This window comes from Diadema antillarum, unplaced genomic scaffold (genome assembly GCF_040938485.1).
Source record: "Diadema antillarum isolate AM-2024a unplaced genomic scaffold, OU_Dant_1.0 seq00000657_RagTag, whole genome shotgun sequence".
NCBI classification, from domain to species: domain Eukaryota; kingdom Metazoa; phylum Echinodermata; class Echinoidea; order Diadematoida; family Diadematidae; genus Diadema; species Diadema antillarum.
In genome coordinates, this window is record NW_027271569.1 from 411,933 (window position 1) to 437,463 (window position 25,531).

At 40.3% G+C, this 25,531-nt stretch overlaps 1 protein-coding gene and 1 pseudogene across 1 annotated transcript in view; one reads left to right on the forward strand and one right to left on the reverse strand.

The window, feature by feature from the left end:
- Positions 1-25,531, forward strand: part of LOC139736584 (xanthine dehydrogenase/oxidase-like) — a 54,621-nt gene that overhangs the window by 22,639 nt on the left and 6,451 nt on the right. Inside the window, exons 12-28 of the mRNA XM_071647331.1 lie at positions 10,000-10,106; positions 11,272-11,456; positions 12,149-12,314; positions 12,746-12,838; positions 13,404-13,521; positions 14,979-15,030; positions 15,778-15,904; positions 16,673-16,792; positions 17,588-17,809; positions 18,632-18,765; positions 19,456-19,630; positions 19,968-20,159; positions 20,557-20,702; positions 21,901-21,982; positions 22,435-22,659; positions 23,662-23,736; positions 24,404-24,456. Coding sequence (XP_071503432.1) covers positions 10,000-10,106; positions 11,272-11,456; positions 12,149-12,314; positions 12,746-12,838; positions 13,404-13,521; positions 14,979-15,030; positions 15,778-15,904; positions 16,673-16,792; positions 17,588-17,809; positions 18,632-18,765; positions 19,456-19,630; positions 19,968-20,159; positions 20,557-20,702; positions 21,901-21,982; positions 22,435-22,659; positions 23,662-23,736; positions 24,404-24,456 — 2,272 coding nt within the window. The remainder of the gene's footprint in view (positions 1-9,999; positions 10,107-11,271; positions 11,457-12,148; positions 12,315-12,745; positions 12,839-13,403; positions 13,522-14,978; positions 15,031-15,777; positions 15,905-16,672; positions 16,793-17,587; positions 17,810-18,631; positions 18,766-19,455; positions 19,631-19,967; positions 20,160-20,556; positions 20,703-21,900; positions 21,983-22,434; positions 22,660-23,661; positions 23,737-24,403; positions 24,457-25,531) is intronic.
- Positions 325-8,255, reverse strand: LOC139736593 (epoxide hydrolase 4-like; annotated as a pseudogene).

A 25,531-nucleotide genomic window follows, 5' to 3' on the forward strand; every position in this document is an offset into this window, starting at 1 on the left:
GTTAGCTGTCACTTCTCATGCTGTAATCCTGGTACCAGTATGAATATATTTTGATGTGTCTACTTTTCTGGTCTTGCCCCAGTCAGCATTTTGGTAACACTTAGAACCTGTTGCCAAAGCAGATGTTGTGTTTGCATTGGTGAGAAAGAGTCTATCTACTGCAGCTATCTGAATAGTCCTTTAGTTGTTTTTAACAATCATGCTGGGTAGATGATTACAACTGACATACATGCTGTACACTTTGACTTTACGATGTGTGGCTCATTCAGAGATGCCTGGCCAATGATTATGCAGTAGTACAGTAGGCAAGTACAGTGCACTCCCGTTATAACGAACACGGTTATAACGAAATTCTGGTTACGACGAAGTAAAAATTCAGGCCGCAACATTATCAGCGCTATGTATTGTTATTGTCTATTTGTTCGGTTATAACGTAATTTCGATATAATGAAAGAAAACTGCCAGTCCCTAGGACTTCGTTATAACGGGAGTCCAGTGTACTCAAATCTGTACGTAGTACTCATTCCAGTATATAGGGAAATGGTTTGATCAAAAGATCCATAGCAGCACATCAGCCATTTTCTACCATGTTGCTCTCAAATATTCATATAAAAATCCATGCAAAATGGTAACTGCAGATCTTAAACTTAATATTGTAGACTTTGGAGTTAATTACTTTTTGAGGAAGTTTTTAATTAAGTCAGTGACTTGTTCGGGATGATCTTGCTGGATGAAGTGTTGCCCACCCTCGATCCGCTCGACCCTGAGGTCGGGGCAGAATTTCTCCACGTCGTACGAGAGCTTGGTATGCAGAGCCTGGTCGGCCGTACCCCAGATAAGAAGACTCGGGACAGTCACTTTCCCGGTCTCAACAAAGAGCGTGCTGAGAACATTACGGTAGTAGTTCAAAAAGGTGGTAGCACGCCCTGTGGAATATTTAATGACAAAGGTGATCGAGAGGCACATCAAAGAGGAAAGCAAGCATTCAAGCAAGGATTGTAATCATTTTTGTCATCATTCCTCACAAGGAACGTAAATAAAAAAAAAAAACACACAGGACAAAAATGACACAAGATGCTAAGAACATGGAAACAACAGAACAAAACAAGAACCCCACAGCACACATGGAACTAAGAGTTTTTTATATTCCCAAATGTTGCATGAAAAAACATAAAACAAATAGTAGGTATTTTTGCAGTAAGTCATTTCAAATTGAGAATTTGATTATTGTCATTTCTGCCACCTTTCTGTAAGAAATATGTCTGACACTGAAAGCTTAGTTTACGTTATTAAAGTAGACAAATAAATCATGCCACATTTATATGCTAGTAAACAGATACCAACGTCAGTTTAGAGAAACAACCATACGTGCATGTTATTTATGGTTCTTTGAATAGCGATTATGTACTGGTACTGCTTGTGAGTACTTTGAAGTGCTCAATAAAGAGGTTACTGTAGTCCACCTCGCAGTAATTCAAGCATATGATGTGTGTGCTTTATATGTGTGGTTTTGATTTGCCTCTAGTTTACAATACGTATAATTATACCCCCGCCAAACGAAGTTTGAAGGGGGTATATAGGAATCAGCGGACGGTCGGTCGGGCGGTCGGGCGGTCGGTCCGTTGCAAATCTGCGTCGCGAACTACTTCCTCAGTTTTCAACCGATTCCCATAAAACTTGGCACAGATGTGTGCCTTGGGTTGTAGATGTGCAAGACATATTTTTTGACAGTACCTAAAATTACGTTGCCATGGTAACGGCATATTATGGGCAAAAATGGGTACAAATCTTGCGTTGCGAACTCCTCCCACAGTTTTTGATCAATTTTTATGAAATTAGGTACAGATGTTCATCTGAATATGTTAATGTGCAAGACACATATTTCCGCAGTGGCAAAAAGTGCGTTGCCATGGTAACGGCATGTTATTGGTAAAATATAGGGCAAAATGCTTCATGGCAAAACTGCTTCATCAGTGTTCTTCCAATTCTCATGGAATTCATATTGAATGTTTGTCTTAGGATATAGGTCAGCATGACACATTTCTTGACAGTGACAAAAAGTATGTTGCCATGGTAACAGCTCACATATTATGAGCCAAAATGATGGAAAATTTTGTGTTGCAAACTACTTCCTCAGTTTTTGCCCAATTTCCATGAAACTTGGTACAGATGTGTGCCTTTGGTTGTAGATGTGCAAGACGCATTTTTCGACAGTACCAGAAAGTACGTTGCCATGGTAACGGCATATTAATGGCAGAAGATCAAGGAAAGATCTTGCGGATTTAACTACTTCCTCAGTTTTTTGACCAAAGCTTATGAAATGTTGTTTTGACCAAAGCTTATGAAATGTTGTTTGGCGGGGGTATAACCAGTCGCTGTAGCGACATTTCTAGTTTGAATATTAAAATTGAAGGACTCATTTGTGAAATATTGCTGGGATCATCACACAGAAAGTAACCACTTAGAACCACAAAGTGTGGGAAACAGTCCATTGATAGATGTAATGAGTATAATGGAAACCTACTTGTATGAGGTCAGACTTTTTGGTGTTTTTGTCTTTTTCGGCATTCCACTTGAATATTAAATGCAGTCAGCATTTCGGAAATTGAACTTTGAAATTTTGAATTTGAGCAATGGCTTGCATCACCACTGTATATCGGTTCGCTGGTACTGGCGGTGTGAAATGCGAACCCCAACCCAAAGAGCAGTGTGGATTGAGTGAAAGTAGCAACATTAGTAGAACACATCAGTGAAAGTTTGAGGAAAGTCAGGCAATTGATGCAAAAGTTATGAATTTTTAAAGTTTTGGTGTTGGAACTGCTGGATGAGGAGACTACTAGAGGTTATGACGTATGTGTGGACAACAATATAAAGAAAATATAAAGGGAATTCCAATAAAATTAATTTTTCATGAAAATTTATACATTCCATCAACTTGATTCTGACATATGTTAAGGGTAGCAAAAATATTCCCCCTGCTTTCTTTGGGCGGTTTAATAGTCAAGTGCTCTTTCATTATGCTGGAAAAGTGAATTTTTGTGGAATTCCCTTTGTTTTCTTTATATTGTTGTCCACATATAAGTCATAACATCTAGTAGTCTCCTCATCCAGTGGTTCCAACATCGAAACTATAAGAATTCATAACTTTTGCATTGATTGTCCGATTTTCCTCAAACTTTCACTGATGTGTTCTACTAATTAAATGTTGCTGCTTTTACAGCTGCTTCCACATCGCTCTTTGGGTTTGGGTTCCCTTTAAGGTGAATTGTCAGTATAAAAGACTTAAATACCTGGTTGTGAGAAAGCAAACTTGAAAGCCTCCTGTTCCTCCTTTGTGGTCTTGCCCTTTGGGAGGGTGCGTAGTCGCCCATCGTCATCAGCATCTCTGGGAGGCGGGGCAGCTGGAAGAAGAAGATGTACCTGGTGGGCAAAAAGAGGAGTGGAGGGAAAGAATGATCAACTCTTCACTTTCACTACTCAGGAACGTTTGCAGCATCTGTGGGACTTTCTGTCCAAGGGGTAAACATCAGGGCTCCATTTCATGAAAAGTTGATATGATAGCAACTCTCGCTGGAATGGCAATTGTCAAGGTAACGACAAGAAGCCAACTTTCTGATTGGCTGTTGCTATTGGAAGTTGCCATTTCAGCAAGAGTTGCTATCCTAACATCTTTTATGAAATGGGACCCAGATGTCGTGGTCTGTCCATTTGCAAACCAGTATCAATATAGTAGTACTTTTGGCATCACTAAACCTCTCTTTTGATTGCTCTGGAAACATACCAGTATATTATTTTGTTTTTCATACATGCTGATATAATGTTGTTGTGTTTGGCACAACTGACACATACCCAACTTAAATAGGACAACAAAAAAGTCGGTGAAATCATATGTAAGAATTCTAATGAGTGGCTACCAGTAAAACCATCAAAGAAGTTATGCTAGCATATGCTGAATCAGTGGCGGATCAAGAGGGGGGCACACCGGGCGCACACTGCCTCTTTATTTTTTGTTAAAGTATAAAACAAAAGAAATCAAAATAAATGGGGGGGGGGGTGCGTGCGCCCCCTTAAATTCTGTAAAGCGGCCTCCCCTTCATGGAATTCCTGGATCTGCCCGTGGCTGAATGACGTGATAATGGGAGACATCCGCCTCCGAGGAGTTATAAGCAATATGCATATTACAACAGAACTTGGAATTGATGGTTTGAAGTGAGTTTGGTGATATTCAAATTCTCTCAAGGAAGAAAATATGCATGCTCCGACAGAAAGTGCAACTAAATGGGTAAGAGAATGATTTTTTTTGGTATCATTGTTGTTGTTTTGTTTTTCATTTTGGGAATTTTTCTCACTGGATGAGATACATACTCACCAGGACATTCTGATTTGGGGCAGAAAAGAAGTGACTAGTTCCGCCATTCTGTCTGGATGGGATATGTTCAGGGCAATGAATTTATCCACCATCTCTGGGTAGTGGGCAGCGAAGGTCCAGCCCACTATGCCGCCCCAATCGTGGGACACGAGGATGCAGGAACTGTGACCCAAGGCTTGGATTAGGTCGCGGACATCACCTGTGGCGGGTGGTCAACGTTGAGCATCATGCAGGGAGGAATTGATATTACAAATTTATGTATGATAAACTGTCAGAACTATCATAAAAAAAAAAACGCTTGTCATATCACAAAACTATTAATAGACCCATGCAATATAAGCAAATATACCCTAAAAGTTACTCCAAGTAACCAACAGGGACTTTGATATGGAGATCAAGTGTTTTAGGGGTGCATATACAGATAGGATTGTTTCTTGGCGTGCATATATACAAATTTTGGTGTTGGAATAATTTGAGCGTGTGTGTGAAAATCTTGTGTAATACATACTATCAATATGAAGTGATGTGTCATTGCCAGAAAGATATCGTATACTGTGGAATATGAGAGTGTACACTCCTTCAAATTTCTTTATGATATTTCTCTATATGGTCATTTCAAACTCGCGCCCTAGTAATGGGAAGCCTTGCAAAAAGTTTGATGTAGTTTCTAGACACGTTACTTGAAATTCGAAACTGGGAAAAGCAGAGATCCACCCTATACTGTATACGCTGAATATTTCGCGAGGTTTTTATTTTCGCAAATTTTGCGAGTAAGGTGCTATTCATGAAAGTAAAGACACGCGAAAATAATGACTCTGATCCCCAATATGAATTTGACCCACACATTTTCATTTCTCTGTTCAGTACAGTACTCCACGATCCCGAATTTAACCACTTGCGAAATCGTTGGGAAGTCCCGATTCATTAATATTTAGACTCGCTAAATATATTGCATATACAGTAACAGTAACAGTGATGTTGTTGCAGTGTGACTGCATTGTGATACTTTACTTGCATGGGATTTTAATTTTGCAATATAGTTTCTTTGTGTGCTATATTTTAGTGGGTCAGCCGTAGATGTTTGAAATTTGCAACGAATGTGACGTACAAAGTGTTTACCAATGATGGCATATCCATAGTTCCTACTAGGCTATAGACAATTGCACTTCTACCCGTGGAATTCTCTTACGTGATGATTACCGTCATGAACATCTACGTGAACATAACACAGTGTATGTTGTAGTGAGTGACCCCTTCTGCTATGAGAATGCTACAGTGGTCAAGCTTACCGACCAGCTTGTCAATGACGTAGTTCTTGACCGCTGGGGGTGCGTCACTCTCTCCAGTTCCTCGCATGTCCACAGCCACACAGCTATCCAAAATGAATTGTGAAGAAGAAAAAAACGGGATTGCAGATCAGCGTGCTCTGGACTTTGACAAAGCCTTTGATTCTCATTCCTTTGATACATTTGTGCTTTTTTGTTCCCCTTCAGAACAACCAGGAGATATCGCTCTTCTTACTTTTGTGTGTTCTGTTTTGTTTTTGTTCTCGGACGAGATGCATGTACATGCTTCACATAATATCATACTCGCTAACATCATTCACCAGTAAAGACATGTATTATCTACTGTTTTTCCAGCCATCATCGAAATTACTGTTTGCCTTTTTTGAAAAAACTATGAATTAATGTCAAATGCTAGAGAAATCTTCAATCAACATTCATGATTTGAGTGGTGAGTTGTCGGAATTCAGATTTTTAGGTACTTCCTTGTACATGCAGTTTGATTATATGCTGTAAATGGGTAGGCAATCCTGGCATGATCAGTATGTTGAACTTAAAGATAACCAGACGAGTATTATGGTCTAATGTAACTTATTTTCTGGGTATAAAGTGGGGGGCTCTATTATTTGTAAATTTATTTAGTATCTAGAGCTACTTCCTTACTGGTAGTCTTTGTTGAACGCCTTGATCTGGTGTCGCCATGAGAACCAGCACTCGGGGAAGCCATGCAGGAACAACATCAGGGGCTTTGAGGGGTCACCAGACTCCACCATGTGAAGGGTCAGCTCCTGCATAGAGTGGTCAAGCACAAACATAATGCACTGACTGCTTGGTCTCGAGTGTGGTCATTTCAAACTGCATAGGCATGGCTGTCGCCAAGCACAAAGTCTTTGTGAGGAAATGTAAACAGGGTCAGATTAACCAACTTAATCTTTGTGCAGACACACCTTGAAATACATTAGTACATTTTGCACATCTCCAGTCAAACCTGCTTATAGTGGCCACCCTAGGGTAACGACAAAAAGTGGCCACTGTAGGCAGGTGGCCACTATAGACATGTTGATGGCCATTTGGAATTGCAACACTTGCGTTGTATAGCACAAAAAAAAAGTTTTCATGAACAGCTATAATATGAGATTTTTTTTTGTGTGTGTACAATTCACTTCATTTCAGTTTTGAGATACTTCTGTTCATTTGATTTTAATTGACTGAAGATATGATTTTTTTCTTGTGCCTGCTATATGCAGTTAGATATTCACCATGGGATACAAAATAAGTGGCCGCTGGCTGCATTACGCAGGTAACCGCTTTATAAAGGGTCTATAATACAGCAATTTTGTAGACTAATTGGCACACCACAATGAAGTAGTGAATGCAATTTTGCCGTGGTTACCTTAAGTTTGATGAACTTGTGAGTGCCGAGTTGAGGGTCGTTCATGCAGTCTGGCCGAACCTTCCTCTCGGTTTTCTTGAACATCCATCTTGGACCCTGGAAGACGAGGGTCATCAGAAGCAGGAAGATTCCGTAGAGCCAGCTCAGTATGAAGACGGGCGAGAAGTAGATGTTTCTCACCAGAGAGTATTGAAGCAGACCCATTGTGCGGGAGCTAAAGGGTTAAAGGCATGGGAGGAATCAACGATTAATGTGGTTGATAAATTATGAAAATGTCAGTCAGGATTGCAAAACAGGACAGTTCAAAACAATACAAACGGGGGGGGGGGGGGGGGGGGGGGACACAAAACAAACTACTTGGTACAAAAGTATAGTATAACAATATGAAAAAAGTGCCTTGAATTATCTGTGTGTCTAGCCTTGTTGATATGCAATAGAGCATTCAAACCCTGGCCATTGTTCATTAACCACACACTCCCATACACACCAAGTGAGCCTTGTGCAAAGTTTAAGTTTTGTACAGAGGGTCAAAAATAGAGCAAAATCTGAACCCTAACTTAAATATAAATCTTGAATGTAGTGAAACTGATTTATGCTTTCATTTTCAGATTACCTTCAAAAAAAAATTGTACACTTTCAGCTATTGCCTGTAGCAATATCAGTGTTATCTGATATATAGTTTTGGAACTATTAATAAGGATCAAAAGTGGGAAATGTTTGTAACACCTAGTAGATCTGTAGCAGCATAAGTCAACTCATGCAGTGTGTGATAGGATGGAATTGGTGGTACAGAATTGCTTGCTTGAGCTCACATGAAGTACATAATTAATTGTTATAATTACTGATTTAAACAAGGAAGTATAGGATCATGAAATTACATTGTAGGTCCATGATAAAACATAATATACCCACCTTTTGATATCAAAGTTATTGTCAGCACTTGGTTGAGATGTCTGCCTGCACGTGCTAAGCCAGTTCTACAGCCTTGAGGGAACAGAACTGAGTTGGTTGTATGTACATGAGAGGCTGTCTGTATGACCCAGTTTCTCTTCCAGCACTGAGTGAAGTAGCAGTAGGATTCTGTCTTGCTATTTGAATGCTGCGCAGCCTTTGCACAGAGCACCCCATTCACATGCAGATTAAGAACCCGAGTTTCCATGAATTCTTCAGTGTGTTCTCCACTGGCGTATCATGTAAGCCTAATGTGTGTCTTCACACTTCCCTTCCCTACAAAGTGTGCTGTCGTGGAGTCATCATGCTTCACTGTATCTCTTCCAGGCACTGTTGTGCTATCACACTCAAATTAGAGTGCCTGGGGTTTTTTAATGTGAACGTGGTCCTGTGTCAACACTTGGATGAGGGTCCAAAAGTCCAGTTTAATAATCAAGGCAGGCACACAGTGCTTTGAAGTAGAAAAAAGCTGTGTCATTGATTGCATGAAGTTCGTGTGAGGTAGACAATGTCATGCCTATATTTTCTGATAGTTATCTGTAAACATTTGTCCTTGCATTTACTGTGCTCTCTGCACACAGTTTATATGAAAAATGACACGGTCTCATTCAAATGAACCTGTAGCAAATTAATATAGAACACAGATGTGTACAAATATATTGAAAGTGGTAAGGGGAAGTGTTCTTCCAGTGTTCTTCCCAGGGGGCCCAGGGGACCTAGATTTGGACCGAAATTGTAAATGTTTATCTTTTTCTTGAAAACTCTATCACAAATTTTCTTCAAACTTGGCAGGTATCATCCCTAGGGGAATAGAATCTCAATTCCATCAAATGGGCACCATGCCCCGCCTGGGGGGCCCCAGGGGGCCTAAATTTGGACCGAAATTGTAAATTTTCATCTTTCTTGAAAACCCTATCACAAATTTTCACCAAATTTGGCAGGTAGTCCCATGAGGATAAGATTTCAAAGTCTTTGAATGGGCACCATGCTTTCCTTGGGGGCCCCAGGGGGTCCAAACCTCCTAAATCACTGAATATTCAATAATATTTTTCTCTAGTTCTAATCAAAATAGGGCTTTAAGTCTTTTTTTTTCCCCAAGCTGCATAATCCAACATTCTATTAAGTACAGTGTACTTGGTAGGTATTTTTTACCAGTGTGATGGAATATGTAAAGGGACACCATGCCCCCACTCTCAAAGCACCTCCACCATAAGTTTCCAATGTTCTCAGGTAAGAGTCTGCAAGAATGCATGGAAGGTGAAGTTGCGCGCATGACCCCCGGGTCTCTTGTTCCATGTGTTTTACTTCTATACAAAACAAGTGACATTGCCAGGCTGTGCACTATAGTACCAAGTGATGTTTATACACATGTACAAGTACATGTACAACAGTCATTTAGAAATAAATCTTTGAGAGTCCATATATGCAGACCTACCATTAAGTCTCACACGCCCGACGTTCACTCATGCCTCACCAAAAAAAAAAAAGACCTCCAAAACGCATGAAAGAAAACATTGCAGCCACCCAAAAGTCATAATTGAGGAAAATACTGTTTATTTCTTTTCAGATCAGAATAAACCAAGTTATCATAATTATGTGTTATGCACCAGATCACATACTATTAATACAGCTTTAAGATGCAAAAGATTTTTTTTAATGCCTGTACAGTGATGGGGCGATCGTTAACGATCACCCCATCACTGTACAGGCATGCTAACCTGGAAACATTGAACTGCACATTACTTGAATATGAGACTATTCTGAAGCAAATAATTTTCACACAACAATAGAGACATAATGTACTCTTAAATGAATCCCACAAGGATTGGAACAATCATCCCCCAGCATTCCCACTGATTCCCACTGATCAGTTACTAGCCATCCCCTTTAAAGAGTTTCAACAAGGGCAAGAAACCTTTACAAGTGATCTCTTGCATAGATTTAATCATTCTGTTCTTCACAAGAATGACCCTCTTTGTTTTCTTGCATGTTTCATCGAAAAGGAACGCGGACTGTCACAATGGATGAGAATTTCTTCACAGGCTATCGGAGGAACATCATCCAGCCAGAGGAGATACTCAAGTCAATCACAATTCCTTGCACCCAACAGGTTAGAAAGTTATCCTCAGTCTTCTACTTTCTTCTTTTCACTTTCTTCTTTATGCTTATTTAATTCTTTTTCTTCTTATTATTATTATTATTATTCTTATTCTTATTATCATTATTGTTATTATTATCATTATTATTATTATTATTATTATTATTATTATTATTATTATTATTATTATCGTTATTATCATTATTATGGGGGAGGTTACAGAGGGAGGGGATGGAGGAATGACTATGTATTAGATATATTGACAGTTAGGTGATACATTGTAAGATACTCAGGCAGAGTGCATTGGAAGAAAAAGGCATGGAGAGGGATGAGTGGATGTGAGTGGATGGACAGATATCTATGGAGGAATGATGGGGTCAAGGGGAAAGGGATGAATTGTGCATGAAGAAATGGAAGGTCAGATTGTACTTTATAGATTTCTATATCTTTATTTCATGTGTTAATTTTGTTTTGTTTTGTTTTGTTTTTTTTTTGGGGGGGGGGATGGGGGAGAGGAGAATGGGAACTAGAGAATCCAGATACAGACACATGTGCCTGTAATGGTATACCTATGCATGACCAACTCTGATGCTATGGAGCACAGAAGTGACACATCTTGGTCAGAAGGTTCAGAATTTTCTGTCATGCAGTAGATATTTCATCAAAAATACTGTGTGTCTCAGTGCTGAGAGGAACTGGCAGCATGCAATCATTCTCTCTTGTGCCTCTGTTCTGAATGGTCTTTGATAAGACAATAATATGGTTTACAGATGTAAAATAACTGTCTATTTGTCTGTCTATCCCAGGTCTTGTTCTTGCAGATGAAGAAAAAAAAAACCCAACACAACTGTTGAATGGATTTTCTTGGTAATTTGCCCAATTATGCAACATGAAATGCAGACAGGCCATGGTACCAGCAGATGTTGGGCAAATCTAACAAGGTCAAAGGCCAAAGAACTGTGGTTAAAATGACGTAATTTCAGTTGGTAGGGAGGGTAGAAATTACAAGGCACTGTCCACTGGCAATTTCATCACAGAAGAAGGATTGACATTTTTTGAGCTGTGAATTGCCTGAAATTACAGTAGTTAAAGGTAATGGGTCAATGTCTTGCAAACAGATTTGACTTTGTGTTTTGTTCTTTGTTTGCATCCATTTTTTTTTCAATTTCCTATGCAGAACGAATACTTCTACGCCTACAAGCAGTCACCACGCCGAGAAGACGACATCGCCATAGTCAATGCAGGTATGAGAGTGGTCTTTGAAGAAGGCACGGACATCATTAAGGACATCACCCTGGCCTTTGGAGGGATGGCGGCCACCACGGTGTTGGCCCTGCAGACCATGAAGAAACTGGTCGGAAAGTAAGTTGTGACATGTATGGGTTACCCGTTGACAAAAGAATGGCACGTGAAAATGTGTTTGTTGTTGTTGTTTTTTTGTAGGGTCACATGCCTCTCCTCATCACACGTGTTGTACTCCCCCTGCCATCATTAGGGAGCTTTCGATTTGTGATGCAGATGCTTTGGACGACAATTGCATTGACCATTCTCCTCACTCCCCCCATCATGTTGCAAAGTAGCTTTAGATTATGCGAGGATGCAGCCTATACAGGGTACAAAGTAAAATGGTACCCCCATTGATCAGTGCATCAAGTAGCTCTTTGCGTTGTGAATTGAGTGGATGCAAAATTGGCCCAGAACATGTAGTGAAAATTCAGACGACACAAGATCAATTTTGATAAGCAGTTGTTTGGGTGTAATTATCACAACCCATTTCTATGCTTTATTTGCCCATTGGTACATTATTGTGCATCACTTGGTGTTCTCTGTCCACAGGCACTGCACTCGTATAGTCAATCAGAATGTCAATGAATACGGATTATCCATACCATTTATCATTGCCGTATCACAAGGGCTTTTGCCTATAGGCTGGTGCATCATGGATCATACTTTCCCTTTGGTCATACTTTAGTTAGAAATATTTGTATGCTTCCTCTCTTAACATCCTCTCTCTCCTATACATTCCCCTCTCCTCCCCTCCCCTGCCTCTGCAGGCACTGGAAGGAGTCCATGCTGGACACAGCCTTTTCCTCCTTGGCAGATGACTTGCCCCTCCCACCTGGAGCCCCTGGGGGTATGGAGGCGTACCGCAGGTCTCTGACACTCAGCTTCTTCTTCAAGTTCTATCTCATGGTGCTGGAACAAATGGCCGTGACCCAGGTAAACCAGTGGCTACTTTTGTGTTTGTTTGAAGATTCCCATTGGACAGTCCTCTTACTGTCCAGTGTCTTGTAATCAATGTTTACTTGCTCGTATTATTGAGATCCATAAAATGCTTGTTCTGTTGCTTCTGCTCATTCGAGATTTCTTTGTCATGCTTTGAGGAGAAACTTTTGGAGGGATTTTTGTCATATTAGCCCAAAGCATGCTACAAGAAGTATAGATGGACTGAGCAGAGTTAGGTTAAAATCTCTCAAGGTGTATAATTCTGTGCTCCCTCTCTTGAGGATATGTGCATTCCAAGCAGTGTCAGTTATTGATTGATACTGGAATAAGAGAATTAAAAGATTTAGTCTGTTACAAGCAGGAAGTCAACACATGCCGTCTGATTATACATTAGTAGTATCCATTTATTTGTCTCTCCCCACCAGTCTTCTGTTGGCATGGAAACTGTATCATCTAGCTACAAGAGTGCGACATCACAGTTCAAGCACGTGGAAGTGAATGGCACCCAGTTTTATCAGGTGTGTGAACGCATTTGTTCAGATATAAATTTTTTGAGTTTTAATATTTATATTTTTATTATTGTTAGAAATAGTTTTTTGTAGTCTTCTGTCATTTACATAGAATTTATAAAGCAATGCAAGAAATACTAAAATAAAGTAATGCAAGAAATCACCATCTTTGACGATATTTGATCTTAAGGGCAGCCTCTGAAGGCAAATGTATATGGATGTCTTAGAGTATACCATTTGTAGCACATAAGAACAAGTGAGATATGGAATCAGGAAATACGCACTGACTGAGCAGAAAATGAGTGAGGTAGAACAGATTTGCGGGGCGAGGGTAAGAACAGTGCAAACAAGTTTATCTGTCCAAGTAAGTTTGCCTGATAAAGTTCTTGCCTGTCTTATATGTGTGCCGTACATGTTTATGTATAAAAGCTGCTGGGTAACTTATTACTACCCTTGTGAAATTTAGTAAAGATAATAATTTTGTTTTCTTTCTGTGAGAGTTTTTGATGCCATGGAATTGAGAACTAATTATACTCCCACCTCCCCTTCACCTTGTTTGGTTTCTTTACGGCAGGAGGTTGCCCCAGGGCAGCCGAAGCGTGATCCTGTTGGGCGCCCTCTGGTCCACAAGTCAGCCCTGAAGCAGACCACGGGAGAAGCCATTTACATTGATGATATGCCCAGTATTGTGGGTAAATATGTACTGGTATCTGCAGCTTATTTTCAAAGGCTTACTATAGAGAGGTTTCCAAGTGCTGTCCAAATAAAAATTTCACTTTAGGGCCTATAGGGACAAACATTTCGATCAGAATATTCTGCATGAAAGTTTAAACCAAGCTGGTTGCAATTAAACATCAAACAAAAAATATTTTAGCCGCCATGCCTTTCTGTGAATGGTGAAGATATGTAGATATTGTATACAAATTCTGCATAATTGGTAAAGGAGCTATTCTTGTAGTAGTGAGCCTTTGGTGTTAGCTCTACAGGGATGCCAAATAATGACTGTAACCATCAATGACTTAAAAGCAATTAAGGGCAAGCTTCTCATGCAGGTTAAAGAAGTGTCGGTATGTATTAGGCTACCCACTACTGCAAGGTCACATATACAACTAGAAAAGCACTCTTAGAGCGCAGACATCCGCCAAGCAGCTACTTTCCACCAATGATCTTGCTCTTCCCAAAGAGATTTTTCTCCTCTCCACCGCTGGGGAAAAGCTCTTTGGGCTCTTCCATAGAGATCAGTTATTTCCACCCATAGGTATACATGCTGAAAAATCGCCCAATTTCCCAATATAGAAGCCTTTGTTACGTCATAAACCCTCAGCTGCGCGGCGTGCCTCACCCTAGCAGAAAATGGAGCATGCACTTTAGTGCGCGTATGAAAACCTCAAAAATGCGCAGCTTGACCTCCCAAGTTCATTGACCCTACCTGCCAAAATATCAAAAATCCTTCATGAATTCCCCAAATATTCTGGGATCACTACCAAAATTTAATCATCTGTTACTTGTGACATTCTCAACCTTTCCTGCAAGTTTCATCCAAATCCGTGCACAAACTTTTGAGTTATTTTGCACACGGACAAACTAACTATCGAAACAAACAAACCAAGGGTAATGAAAACATAACCTCCTCCCTTGGCGGAGGTAATTAATAGCATACCGGCATGTATAGATTGACTACTGTAAAACATGATATATTCGCGGCACGAAATTTTCGCGAATTGGAGCCGACAGCCTTTTTCGCGGCAAGAAATTTTCGCGAATTGCCTCTTGCATTCAATGCATATAATATAGATAAGAAATTTTGCGTGCATTTTAATTTCGCGAACCTTGGCGCTCGCGAAATTCGCGAAATTAAAATGCACGCGAACATTTCTCGTTTTACAGTATTCACATCTTAGGGTGATCTCATCCTCTTCCTTCATTGTCTTTTTCTCTTTGTTCCCCTCCTCCTCCTCCTTTCCTCCACCACCACCAGACCGGCCAGCCATACTAATATTCTGGTATCTTTTATAGCGGCCATTCATGTGACAGTGCCAAACACCCTCATCAATGTGTGTATGAATGAAACATTTTTTACTGTTACAGTGTGAAAGGAGTTTGCCATTGAATGGTGACCATGTAACATACGTTGTGTACTTCCATGCAGGTGAACTATACATGGCCTTCGTGTTTAGCCAGAGGGCCCGTGCAAAGATCACGTAAGTATGATGTTTTTCTCGTATTAGCTTGTCTTGAGGTGCCAGGCCAGGCCAGCCTGTTCAACTGCAGATTTGTGTTTAGGGTTTTCTCTTACATTTTATGGTCCATAACCTTCAACATGGCCACCTGTCCAGTAACGTGGTCATGCCGACAAAGCCCGTCCCACACAATCCATTTTTCTCTATTCGTATTCAACGTATAGATCACAGCAACATACAGTGTCGTGAATATGAAGAGAGAAAAATGCATCATGTGGGTTGGCCTTTGTGGGAGTGACCAACAGATGGCTATGTTGAAGGTTATGGACCATAAAAGGTAAGAGGAAATCTTAAACTCAAACCTGTAGTTGTGCAGGCTGACCTGTTTATTTGATCACTTTCACTGACAGATCTCGTCCATTTCAGTGAGACACTCAATGTTCCTTCATGATAATGCTCAAACTTGGAAAAAGTGCAACTTGTAGTTGTTATCTTTAAAATTAATGTGCCCAGTCATTTATGACATTTGTCAACACAATTAGGTATCAGTGCAAAGAGAAAGAGTTCCTTTTATCCAACATTGCGTCCTCCATAGGTGACATTTATGAGACAGTAGCCCTCTAAACTGGGATTACATTGTAGCTTTTTTTGATATGCACTGTATAGATGTACTTGCAGTCGGCTGTTCACTCTGATGTAGTTGTTGAGTGGCAGGCACCAGACAAAGCACAGACTCTTTAACCCTCTTGATCTCTTGTCGTGTTCTAGATCTATTGATACCACGAGTGCCTTGTCGCTGGAGGGTGTCCATGATATCATCTTGGCCAAAGACGTCCCTGGCTCCAACCATGTTGGTGCTGTCTTTCACGACGAGGAGCTCTTACCAACGTCAGAGGTATTGTAAAAGCTTGCGCATCACTTACTGCAGAAAATGACTTCATGATGATTCAAATATTACCTTAAAGAATGTCTGTACAAAATTTGATGTAGATCAGTCCTGTCGAAGTGAATACTGTAAAAGTGGAAATTTTAGCGCATTTCATGCAACTAGAAGCTAGCGTGAAAATAACAGCACTCGATTATTTTTGCATTCCATTTGTTCCAGTATTAATGTCTTTATTCCGCAGAATTAAGAACATGTGAAATTCAGCTTACCTGGCTGAGCGCAAAAAATCTTTAACACGAAATTATCCACTTTTACAGTACACGTCATGATCATCATATTTCCATGTAGAGCATGTAATTGTGTGCGCCATTTCAAGCAATAGCCAAAATTCACAATGGTAGTTTGTATCAAACCTATGGTTTAGATTTAGTTAATAGACTAAAACTAGCATGAAATAGGCATACTTTGCATACTATATTAGCATGTCACTGAGCATTCATTATCGGATGTCTGTTGGCATAGGTAGTGTGTCATGTGTGTCATTTTCACAGTAAAAGTTACGTATTGATTTTAGTGATGTCTTATGTAAGTCTATTTTCACATGTTGTATGTTCCATTCAAATGTTTACAAATTGTCAGAACTGTGTAGACAGACCTCTAGGATTCATATGTATTAGTATAGGTTATTTTGACAAATCAGAAGACCTATAAAATGTAAGATTGTCGAACTTGTTTTTTTTTTCTGAGTTTTTGTTTTTGTTTGCTGTGTTTGTGCAGGTTCACCACGTTGGGCAGCCGATTGCAGCAGTCGTTGCTGAGAGCCAGGTCCTAGCCCAGAGGGCAGCCAAGCTGGTGGTGGTCCAATACGAAGACCTGGATGCAATCATCACCATCGAGGTCAGCCCACTGTCCCCATTGATTGTCCCCCTTTCCTGGTCCTATATGCACCCCCCCACCCCACTGTCTGTACATGTATTCCATCATAGACATTAATACCACGTGAATGAGGAGAAGTTAGGTGGACAGTCAAACAACAAAATCACCATAAGTTTACTACCATAATTATGTGTGTGTGTGTGTGTGTGTGTGTGTGTTTGTTGTGCCATGCTGGTATTTGAAACATCAATTCATATGTGTTGTAAAAAGTTCTGCAGTCTCAACTCAGTTGGAATTGCTTGATGTACAGTGAATATAATGTAGTCGTCACAGAATGACTACAGCACAGATGATGATGAAGGGGATCATCATGAACACCCCATGATGTTTTCTCTTTTCTGCCTCCATCCGAGATGGTGCTAGATGTATTACTGCATATGACATATATTTAGTGAGTCTAATTTTGCGTAAATTGGGATTTCTGAACATTCTTGCGAGTGGTCAGTTTGCGATCTTAGAGTACAGCAATGGACAAAGAAATGTATAAGTGCACGTCGCATTCATGTCAAGATCAGAGTTAGTATTTTTGCATGTTCATAAATTCATGGATAGTACCTGCATCGCCAAATTAACAAATATAAAAACCTCGCGAAATATATGATGTTAACAGTTCTCATCCATTGCCATTTATTTACCTCTCTGTCTAAGAAAGTAGAAATGAAGGTATTGCCACCAAGAGTGTGATCTTTAACCATTGCTCTCTTTTAATTCTTCACCTGAATTCTTCTTGATTTCATGCTTTTTAACCCCATGAAGGATGCCATCGCCAAACAGTCGTTCCACTCCTCCACGAGGGGCACCCAAAAGGGCGACATCCAGGAAGCGCTGGAGAAGTCCGATCACGTGATCGAGGGGGAGATGAAGGTCGGAGGTCAGGAGCACTTCTACCTGGAGACGCAGTGCGCCTTCGCCATCCCGCGGGAAGACGATGGAGAGGTGGAGATCTTCTCCTCCACACAACATCCCACGGAGTGCCAGGTAAGGGGGGAGGGACGAGAGGGGAAGAGGAATGAGGTTGGGTAGTTTGAATGTAAGAGACACTGATGCTCAATCGTAACCCATAAGGATACTTTGATGGTAGACCTGCCATTAAGGGCAAGTAAATTTACACTTTATTCTAAGTCAAAATTTCAGTGAACATCATCCAAAATGAAAAAAAAAAAAAAATGAATGTAGGAATATTAATTTGTGTGGCATATCTTTTTGGCTTCTTCCTATAAGAATGGAAATTCTGGTATAGGTCTCCTTTACCTCTGTGCTTTTAGTCTTGCAGTCTCTGTTTTAGGTACATTTCTTTGGATGTGTTTGATTATAGTCACTCCTGTCTGTGCACCGACCAATTTACATTTTTTTAAGATGATGAATTTATTTCAACCAGATGTGCTGAAAATCAATGGTCACAGATGGGATCTGCAGTAAAATATCAGGAGACCTCATTCACATTCCAAGCATGACAAACAGTCACCAGAATTCTCTCAGCTTTCATGCCAGAAAAATGTTCTGCATGGTGGGATGACATGCTCCAGCAAATTTCGGTGGAATGCTATCTTCTGAAGATTAGGGGTCTGGGGTCAGCAATAAAACCTTTGAATAACTCTTTTCTAATTATCTGAATTGAATTTGATACTGAATGCTTAAGCTGTAGAATTTTTCTGTCTGAACAAGCCATTAATGTTCTGAGTTAGCACAACAAAGCATTCTTTATGCAAAGTCGATACTGTGAGTGAAAACACAGGAAAGCGCATTCATGTGGTTTTATCAACTTTTATCATGTGCACGTATATTTTTTTTGCTTGACAGAAAATCACATCCGTCGCACTAGGGGTTCCGTTCAATCGGATCGTCTGTCGGACAAAGCGTATTGGAGGAGGATTTGGCGGCAAGGAGAGTCGCAGTTCCATGTTGGGTGCCATTTGTGCGGTGGCAGCATGCAAGTAGGCAGTCTCACCTCTCGATTTTAATGGTCACTCATGTCTGAATGGGTCAATAAAGAGCAACTTTACTTTAACGTTGTATTGTGGAATTTGAAGATTTTTAAACATCCAAACATGCTTGGGCGTAAATGTGATAGTAGGAACAAAAAAGATCTTATCGTGAAGCAAATATATATTGTGTGGATTGAGTGACTTATAATGTGAGAATCTTCAAGCCACTCAATGCAGCTAATTTCTCACATATTTCTCTCATTTGTCTCTGCAAAGGAAAATGCTTTGTTGAGATACTATCATTATGTTGCTTGCCAATATGTCATTCATGTGGCTGTATCAGAAAGCTGTCATGTGCATTGTGGTTGAAATGAACAGTATTTGTTTCTGTATTGTTTGAGAATCTTTAGCATGCTTGGAGTGGTAATGAAATAATTATCAATGGTAACCATATGATTTATCAATTCACATCCAGCAAAAAAAAAAATGGGAAAAAAAATGCTTGTTTGTGTTCATCTCAATCTATTAAACTTTGGCATTTCTTATTTTTGTCGTTATGGAACTCTGAATGAATGCTCACATGTATGTTTGTACCAGTATTCTCCAGGAGGCAAAATTGTTACATGCACCAAAAGGCATGGTATGAAATAAGTATTTGATGTCACTTTTCCTTCCCCCCTCTGATCCTCCCCCACCAAGGTTGAATCGTCCCGTCCGATTCATGCTGGATCGGGATGAAGACATGGCGTGTACAGGAGGCAGGAACCCCTTCCTAGGACGATACAAAGTCGGCTTCACCAGCGAGGGCATCCTGACAGCCTTGGACATCGATCTCTACGCCAACGCTGGCTTCAGCCACGATCTGTCTGCAGCCGTACGTCCTCCCTGAATCACGTTTATAGGAAGATAAATGGATTTTCATCTGTACATCCCTCTCTAATTTGTTTTCATTCTCCCTAAGATTGTACAGTACTGTTTTAGATCCTTATGGTTTACAAGATTACAAGATTACAAGATGAGACTTTGAGCGCTCCCTAACAAAGAATATTGGTGATGATCCACATGAGTATGTGTTAATAAAGAATATCAATGCAGCCAGTACTTACTGCAGTACAATGCATCCGAAGAATGTGACACCTTGTTGTCAACGTTGTACCTTTCACAGTCTATGATTTGTAATTATTACTCCCTGCTTTTTCTTTTCCTTCCAGGTAATGGAGAGGGCAGTCTCACACATCGACAACACATACAGATTCCCCGTCACTCGTATCCAAGGCCGGCTGTGCAAGACCAACCTCCCCTCCAACACAGCATTCCGAGGCTTCGGTGGTCCCCAAGCTATGATCATCTGTGAGACCTTCATGACAGATATTGCCCACAAGTGTGGCATCTCACAACAAAAGGTTGGTCGATACCTGTAAGCATGAACGGAAGGTTTTTGCGTGTACAAGTCCCTCTGTATGGAGTTAGGTTGCCCGTAGCTACCCCAAACGTCAGTGTTACATGGAGGGGGAAGGGGGTGTGGTAGGACTGGAGAAGTAATACTGTATACTCCTTGACTGTTCTTTCAACATAAATTCTCTTTATATTGCTAATAAGCTACATCATGTATTGAAGTCACCAAATTGATGTGTTGTTACCATATGATTTCATGTCAAATTATTTTTACATACATGTATGTTCGAAAAGATTGTAATAATGAAAACACAAAAACAAACAGCAAATATTCTAAACTGAACATAAGTGATCAACTCAAGAGTGGGTGGGCTAATACGACTGATGTGGTTTGCATGGCAACAGGTGCGGGAGCTGAACATGTACCGTGATGGAGACATCACCCCATGCAATCAGACGTTAACTGGCCCCAATCTCCAGCGCTGCTGGGATGAGTGTCTGCAGAAGAGCAACTACCAGACCAGGAGGAGGAATGTGGACATCTTCAACAGGTTGGGAGCTCCTTTGAACTCTTTGGGGGGGTTTTGTTTGTTTGCAGACCTCCCAACCATACTGAATTTGGAGGAAAGAATCTGAATTTTGACCATTTCCGGCTCTTGTTTTAACAGGAGTTTCCAATTTTATTATTTTTTTTGGATAATTTTGCTTCACCCTCATATGGGAACTGCTCCTTCTTTCCTACTTTTGAGCCAAATCATCTCTATTTTTCAGTCAGAAAGGTTGCAAGGTCTGTGTTCATGTTTTTACAGGGATGTTGTAGATATTAGGTGCTTCTTGTTGATGGACTGTCCTAAGAATGACCAATTTTAAAAAGAATCTTTACTTTGTGGGAAGGAAATTTTACCAGGATCGTAGCCTTGTGTGGGATTGATAAAGGTTGAAAAACAGTGTATTTCTTATGTTCGAAAAGCAATGATGCAGAGAGGTGTTAGTATACAAATGATGCACAGGATAGAGTGCGTTAGTGGAGATGCAGCTCACTCTCGGGTATTTACAATGTAGTGCAACATGCACTTCGCCTCGTGCATGTTTCACTATTGTAAATACCCTCGAGTGCGCTACATCTCCACTAATGCCACGAAATAATCCTGTGCATCATTTGTTTTATAAAATGGGTCGAAAACTAACAGCATTTTTCACGGACCTTTGTGGGTCAATACCAGTCAGCTACATGTAGCACTCGCTCAAGAGTCAAGATGTCCGAAGATGTTCGTCCCAAACATTTACGCACGTCGCACTCGGAAATCCCGCACATATAAGTACCGTACGTATAAGAGTATACATACGCCACACATGTTATGCACACAAGAAAGGCCGGCCGGCAGCCCGAACTAGAAGTTGTTTACAGGATTGACAGCGCGTATAGTAGTGCGCGACGCACTTGTAACAACTGATTGAGTGCGCACTGCTAGTGTAAACATTGTGACGTCAGGCTGTGCATGTTAGTGAGAAGTTAATTCATGCACACGTGACTCATTTCAGCACTTCCAATTGGCTACATTCTTGAACCCATTTTATAACATCTCATTTCACCCTACTATACCTTTAGATATACATACAATATACAAACATTTTTGGTTGAATACATTGATTGGCCAACATTCCATGTATTTGCTCTGATCATACATTACCTCTGATTGGAAATGCAGATTCAGCGAAACTATAAAATTTGTTTTCTTGAAATTCCAGTGAGAACAGATGGAAGAAGAGAGGACTTGCCATCACACCGACAAAGTTTGGAATTTCTTTCACTCTGGCTACTCTTAATCAGGTGAGAGAAACTCTCATACAAGATGTTGTAACCTTCACCTTTGCCACTAACATAATCTTACAATAAATGTATGTCCTCTCCCATTCTAATAGCACAGTATGAATTGTTCATGCAAGCCATGAGAAGTCTTTGGAACATACCGTAATTCTTATTTACTTATATTTCTGCTCAAGATGCTTTAAATGGGTAATAACAAGTATATGGACTGGCTACTTTTTGGGGGATATGACATTAATTTCTCTCGCTCGAATGGTCTTGTCCTCGTCTTCGACCTGGGCAATACAATTCTAGTTCAGGCAGTAAATGTCGTATCCCCCCTCTAGGCCAGTCCATATTGAATTTGTCTCCACCAATATGTTGCAATACCGGTCAGTGTAATATTACAGAGACAATGTAATATGACAGTGTGTGGTTTTAGTGTGCTGATGGTGTACTATGATTTACTTTACCAGGCTGGAGCCCTTGTTCACATCTACACCGATGGCTCAGTACTGGTTACCCACGGGGGCATTGAGATGGGCCAGGGCCTCCACACCAAGATCATCCAGGTGGCCTCCAAGACGCTGGGCATCCCGGAGGAGCGCATCCAGCTGACGGAGACCAACACCAGCAAGGTGCCAAACACCTCACCCACGGCAGCCAGCACGGGGTCGGACCTCAACGGCAAGGCGGTGGAGGTCAGTGTGTCTGATGGCAGAGTTCTGTGCTGTTTGCGGTGTTATGGGTACCGTATGTGATGTTATGGGTAGTGCATGTGGTGTTATGGGTACCGTTTGTGGTGTTATGGGTACTGTGTGTGGTGTTATGGGTACTGTGTGTGGTGTTATGGGTACCGTTTGTGGTGTTATGGGTACTGTGTGTGGTGTTTAATGGGTATTGTGTGCAGTGTCATGGGTACTTGTGCCTGTGTATGGAATATAGCGACGCGGAAGTTGCGTTATGTTGAAGATGGATGTAAAAGTTGATGTGGTGCGAGTTTTTGCTTGATATTTATATGGTATGTGCAGAGGTGCTTGCATTTTAATCCATTGATTGGGCATTGTCTTTTGTAGCTCCTTATGAACCTTTAGAGTAATTATAAACAAACAGCCAATACCTTATGCGCTATCTTATCCTTGCTTGTAACAAAACGTCTACTGTGTATTGTTTTCATACGAGTCTTTGAAAGCTATTGTGACTACACTTCGGCAGAAGTATTCACATTTGCAGCTGAGGCGCATAATGCACAATCCATGCACACTCTTGTTCATAGTCTTTCATTTTTATTTATTTATTTTTTTTGGATAAAAAACTGTTTTACACAGAAACTTTCCTGGGGCCCTAGCCATCTTGAGACAAGTTTGTAGAGCGTTGTGTTGTGGTTATTCAGAATTTGATCATCATTCTTTTATCTGTGAGGTGTCAATTGGAAAAAAAGTGCCACATGGATTGATAATAAGTCCATTCCTGTTCTGGAGAATATCTGCTAGATGTTTTATAAGATGGAAAGACTCTTTTCTGCGCCATAACAATCACTTTTGGTGGAGGTGAATGAATCCTGTCCCTATTTCTTTGCTTCCGAAAATGTTGCTCAATTAACGTAAGCTTTGTTTCAAAGAAATGTTCCTTAGAAGTCTTTTGTCTGTAGGCTCCTTTATAGATTGATTTGACAATGTACACTATATGTGTTCTCTTCCCAGAATGCTTGCAAGACACTGTTGCAGCGGCTGGAGCCATTCATGCACGCCAACCCAAAGGGGAACTGGGATGAATGGGTAAGTCCTGAAAACACACTGGTTTCACATGGCATCTACAATTACATGATTGATTGTACTTCATATAGGTTGGCAATGAGTGAGATACGTGGGAATATTTGGACCAAGAAGGGCTGCATTTTAGGGGGTATCCAATGAAATCATTGATTCAAACATGATTATTACATCCGCACATTGAGTAATGCATCCCTCGGAGCTTTACTCATCCATATTATTTTATCACTTTAATAAGAAATGCAATTAGCCCGACCCTTTAACAAATGGAATGAAGAATAGTGCATTGCACCTGGGCCCCGTTTCATAAAACTTGTTATCAGTGACAAGTTATGATAGCTGTTGTAAGCTACTGAAATTCTTGCATCTGATTTGCTGAGAGTAAATTTGTCATAGAAATGTGGCAGTTGTCACTGATAACAATTTTTATGAAATGGGACTCTGATGCCTAGGGGATTAGGGCAAGAACATCCTGGCCACTGATCAAATGAGACAGCTTTTTTAGTTTTTGTTTGTTTGTTTGTTTGTTTGTTTTTTACACCGATCAGATGCCATATCTCCAGAGAGTGCCACCTAGTATACTTTGCATCAATACCTTTTGTATTTCTCTATGACTCTACTGCTGTTATGTTTTATGAGCATATTGACTTAGTGTGTTCTCTTTTAACATTAGGTGAATGCTGCATACACGGATAGGGTCAGCCTTTCCACCACAGGTTTCTACAAGTAAGTAATATGTGAAATGATACTGTAATAACAGAATTTTAGTTGAGTAATGATGAAAATGCAAAATATTAGCAAAAAACAAAATCAAAATGAAAAAATTGCTGCAATTACTGAAGTCTCAGAGCATACATTGTACCTGACCGTGGTTGCTACATAATTTTTATGCCTCCGCAACGAAGTGGCCGGAGGCATTATGTTTTCGGGTCGTCCGTCCGTCCGTCCGTCCGTCCGTCCGTCCGTACGTCCGTACGTCCGTCCGTCCGTACGTCCGTCCGTCCCGTTTTGTTTTTGTCGATATCTCAAGAACCATGTGGTGGTTTTACATCAAACTTGGTATGAGGGTATATCCTTAGGGGATAATACTTTGTGTGGATTTTAGGGTCAAAGGTCAAAGGTCACAGGTTATTTTGTGAAAAAAAAATTGAAATTTCATGTTTTTCTCCATATCTTACAAATGGTTCAAGGTATCTTCATGGAACTTAGTATATATGCTTGTACCGATGGGCAGTGATTATCTAGGGAAGTTGGGGGTCATGGGTCAAAGGTCAGGGGGTCAAAGGTCAAGGTCAGCTCCTCAAAATATCACCACTTTCCTTAAAATGCAATATGCCTGAAGGTTTTTTTTTTTTTTTTTTAACTTGATGTATGGCATGTATTACCCAATATATATTTTGGGGGAAGTTTCTTGCCAAAAGGTCAAAGGTCAAAAGGTAAAAGGTCAAGTGGAAGTGCTAAATTGCACTTTTTCCTCCATATCTTGAAAGTAACTCAAGGTATCATCATGAAACTTACATATTTATGCATGTTCAACCTAACAGTGATTCTCTTTGGAACTGTGAGGTCAAAGGTCAAAGGCCAGGTTTAGATAATGCTATTTTCCCATTTGATACTGAAATTATACTTTTTCTCAATACCTTCAAAATTACTCAATGCATAGACTTATAAAAGGGTCAAAAGTCAAGTAAAAATCATCAGTTCCCCAAATACCTGCACTCTGACATTTTAATCATTCATCCAATTGAACCTAGTTCTAGGAAAGTGAACATTCAGCACATTTGTGTCAAACCTGTCATTT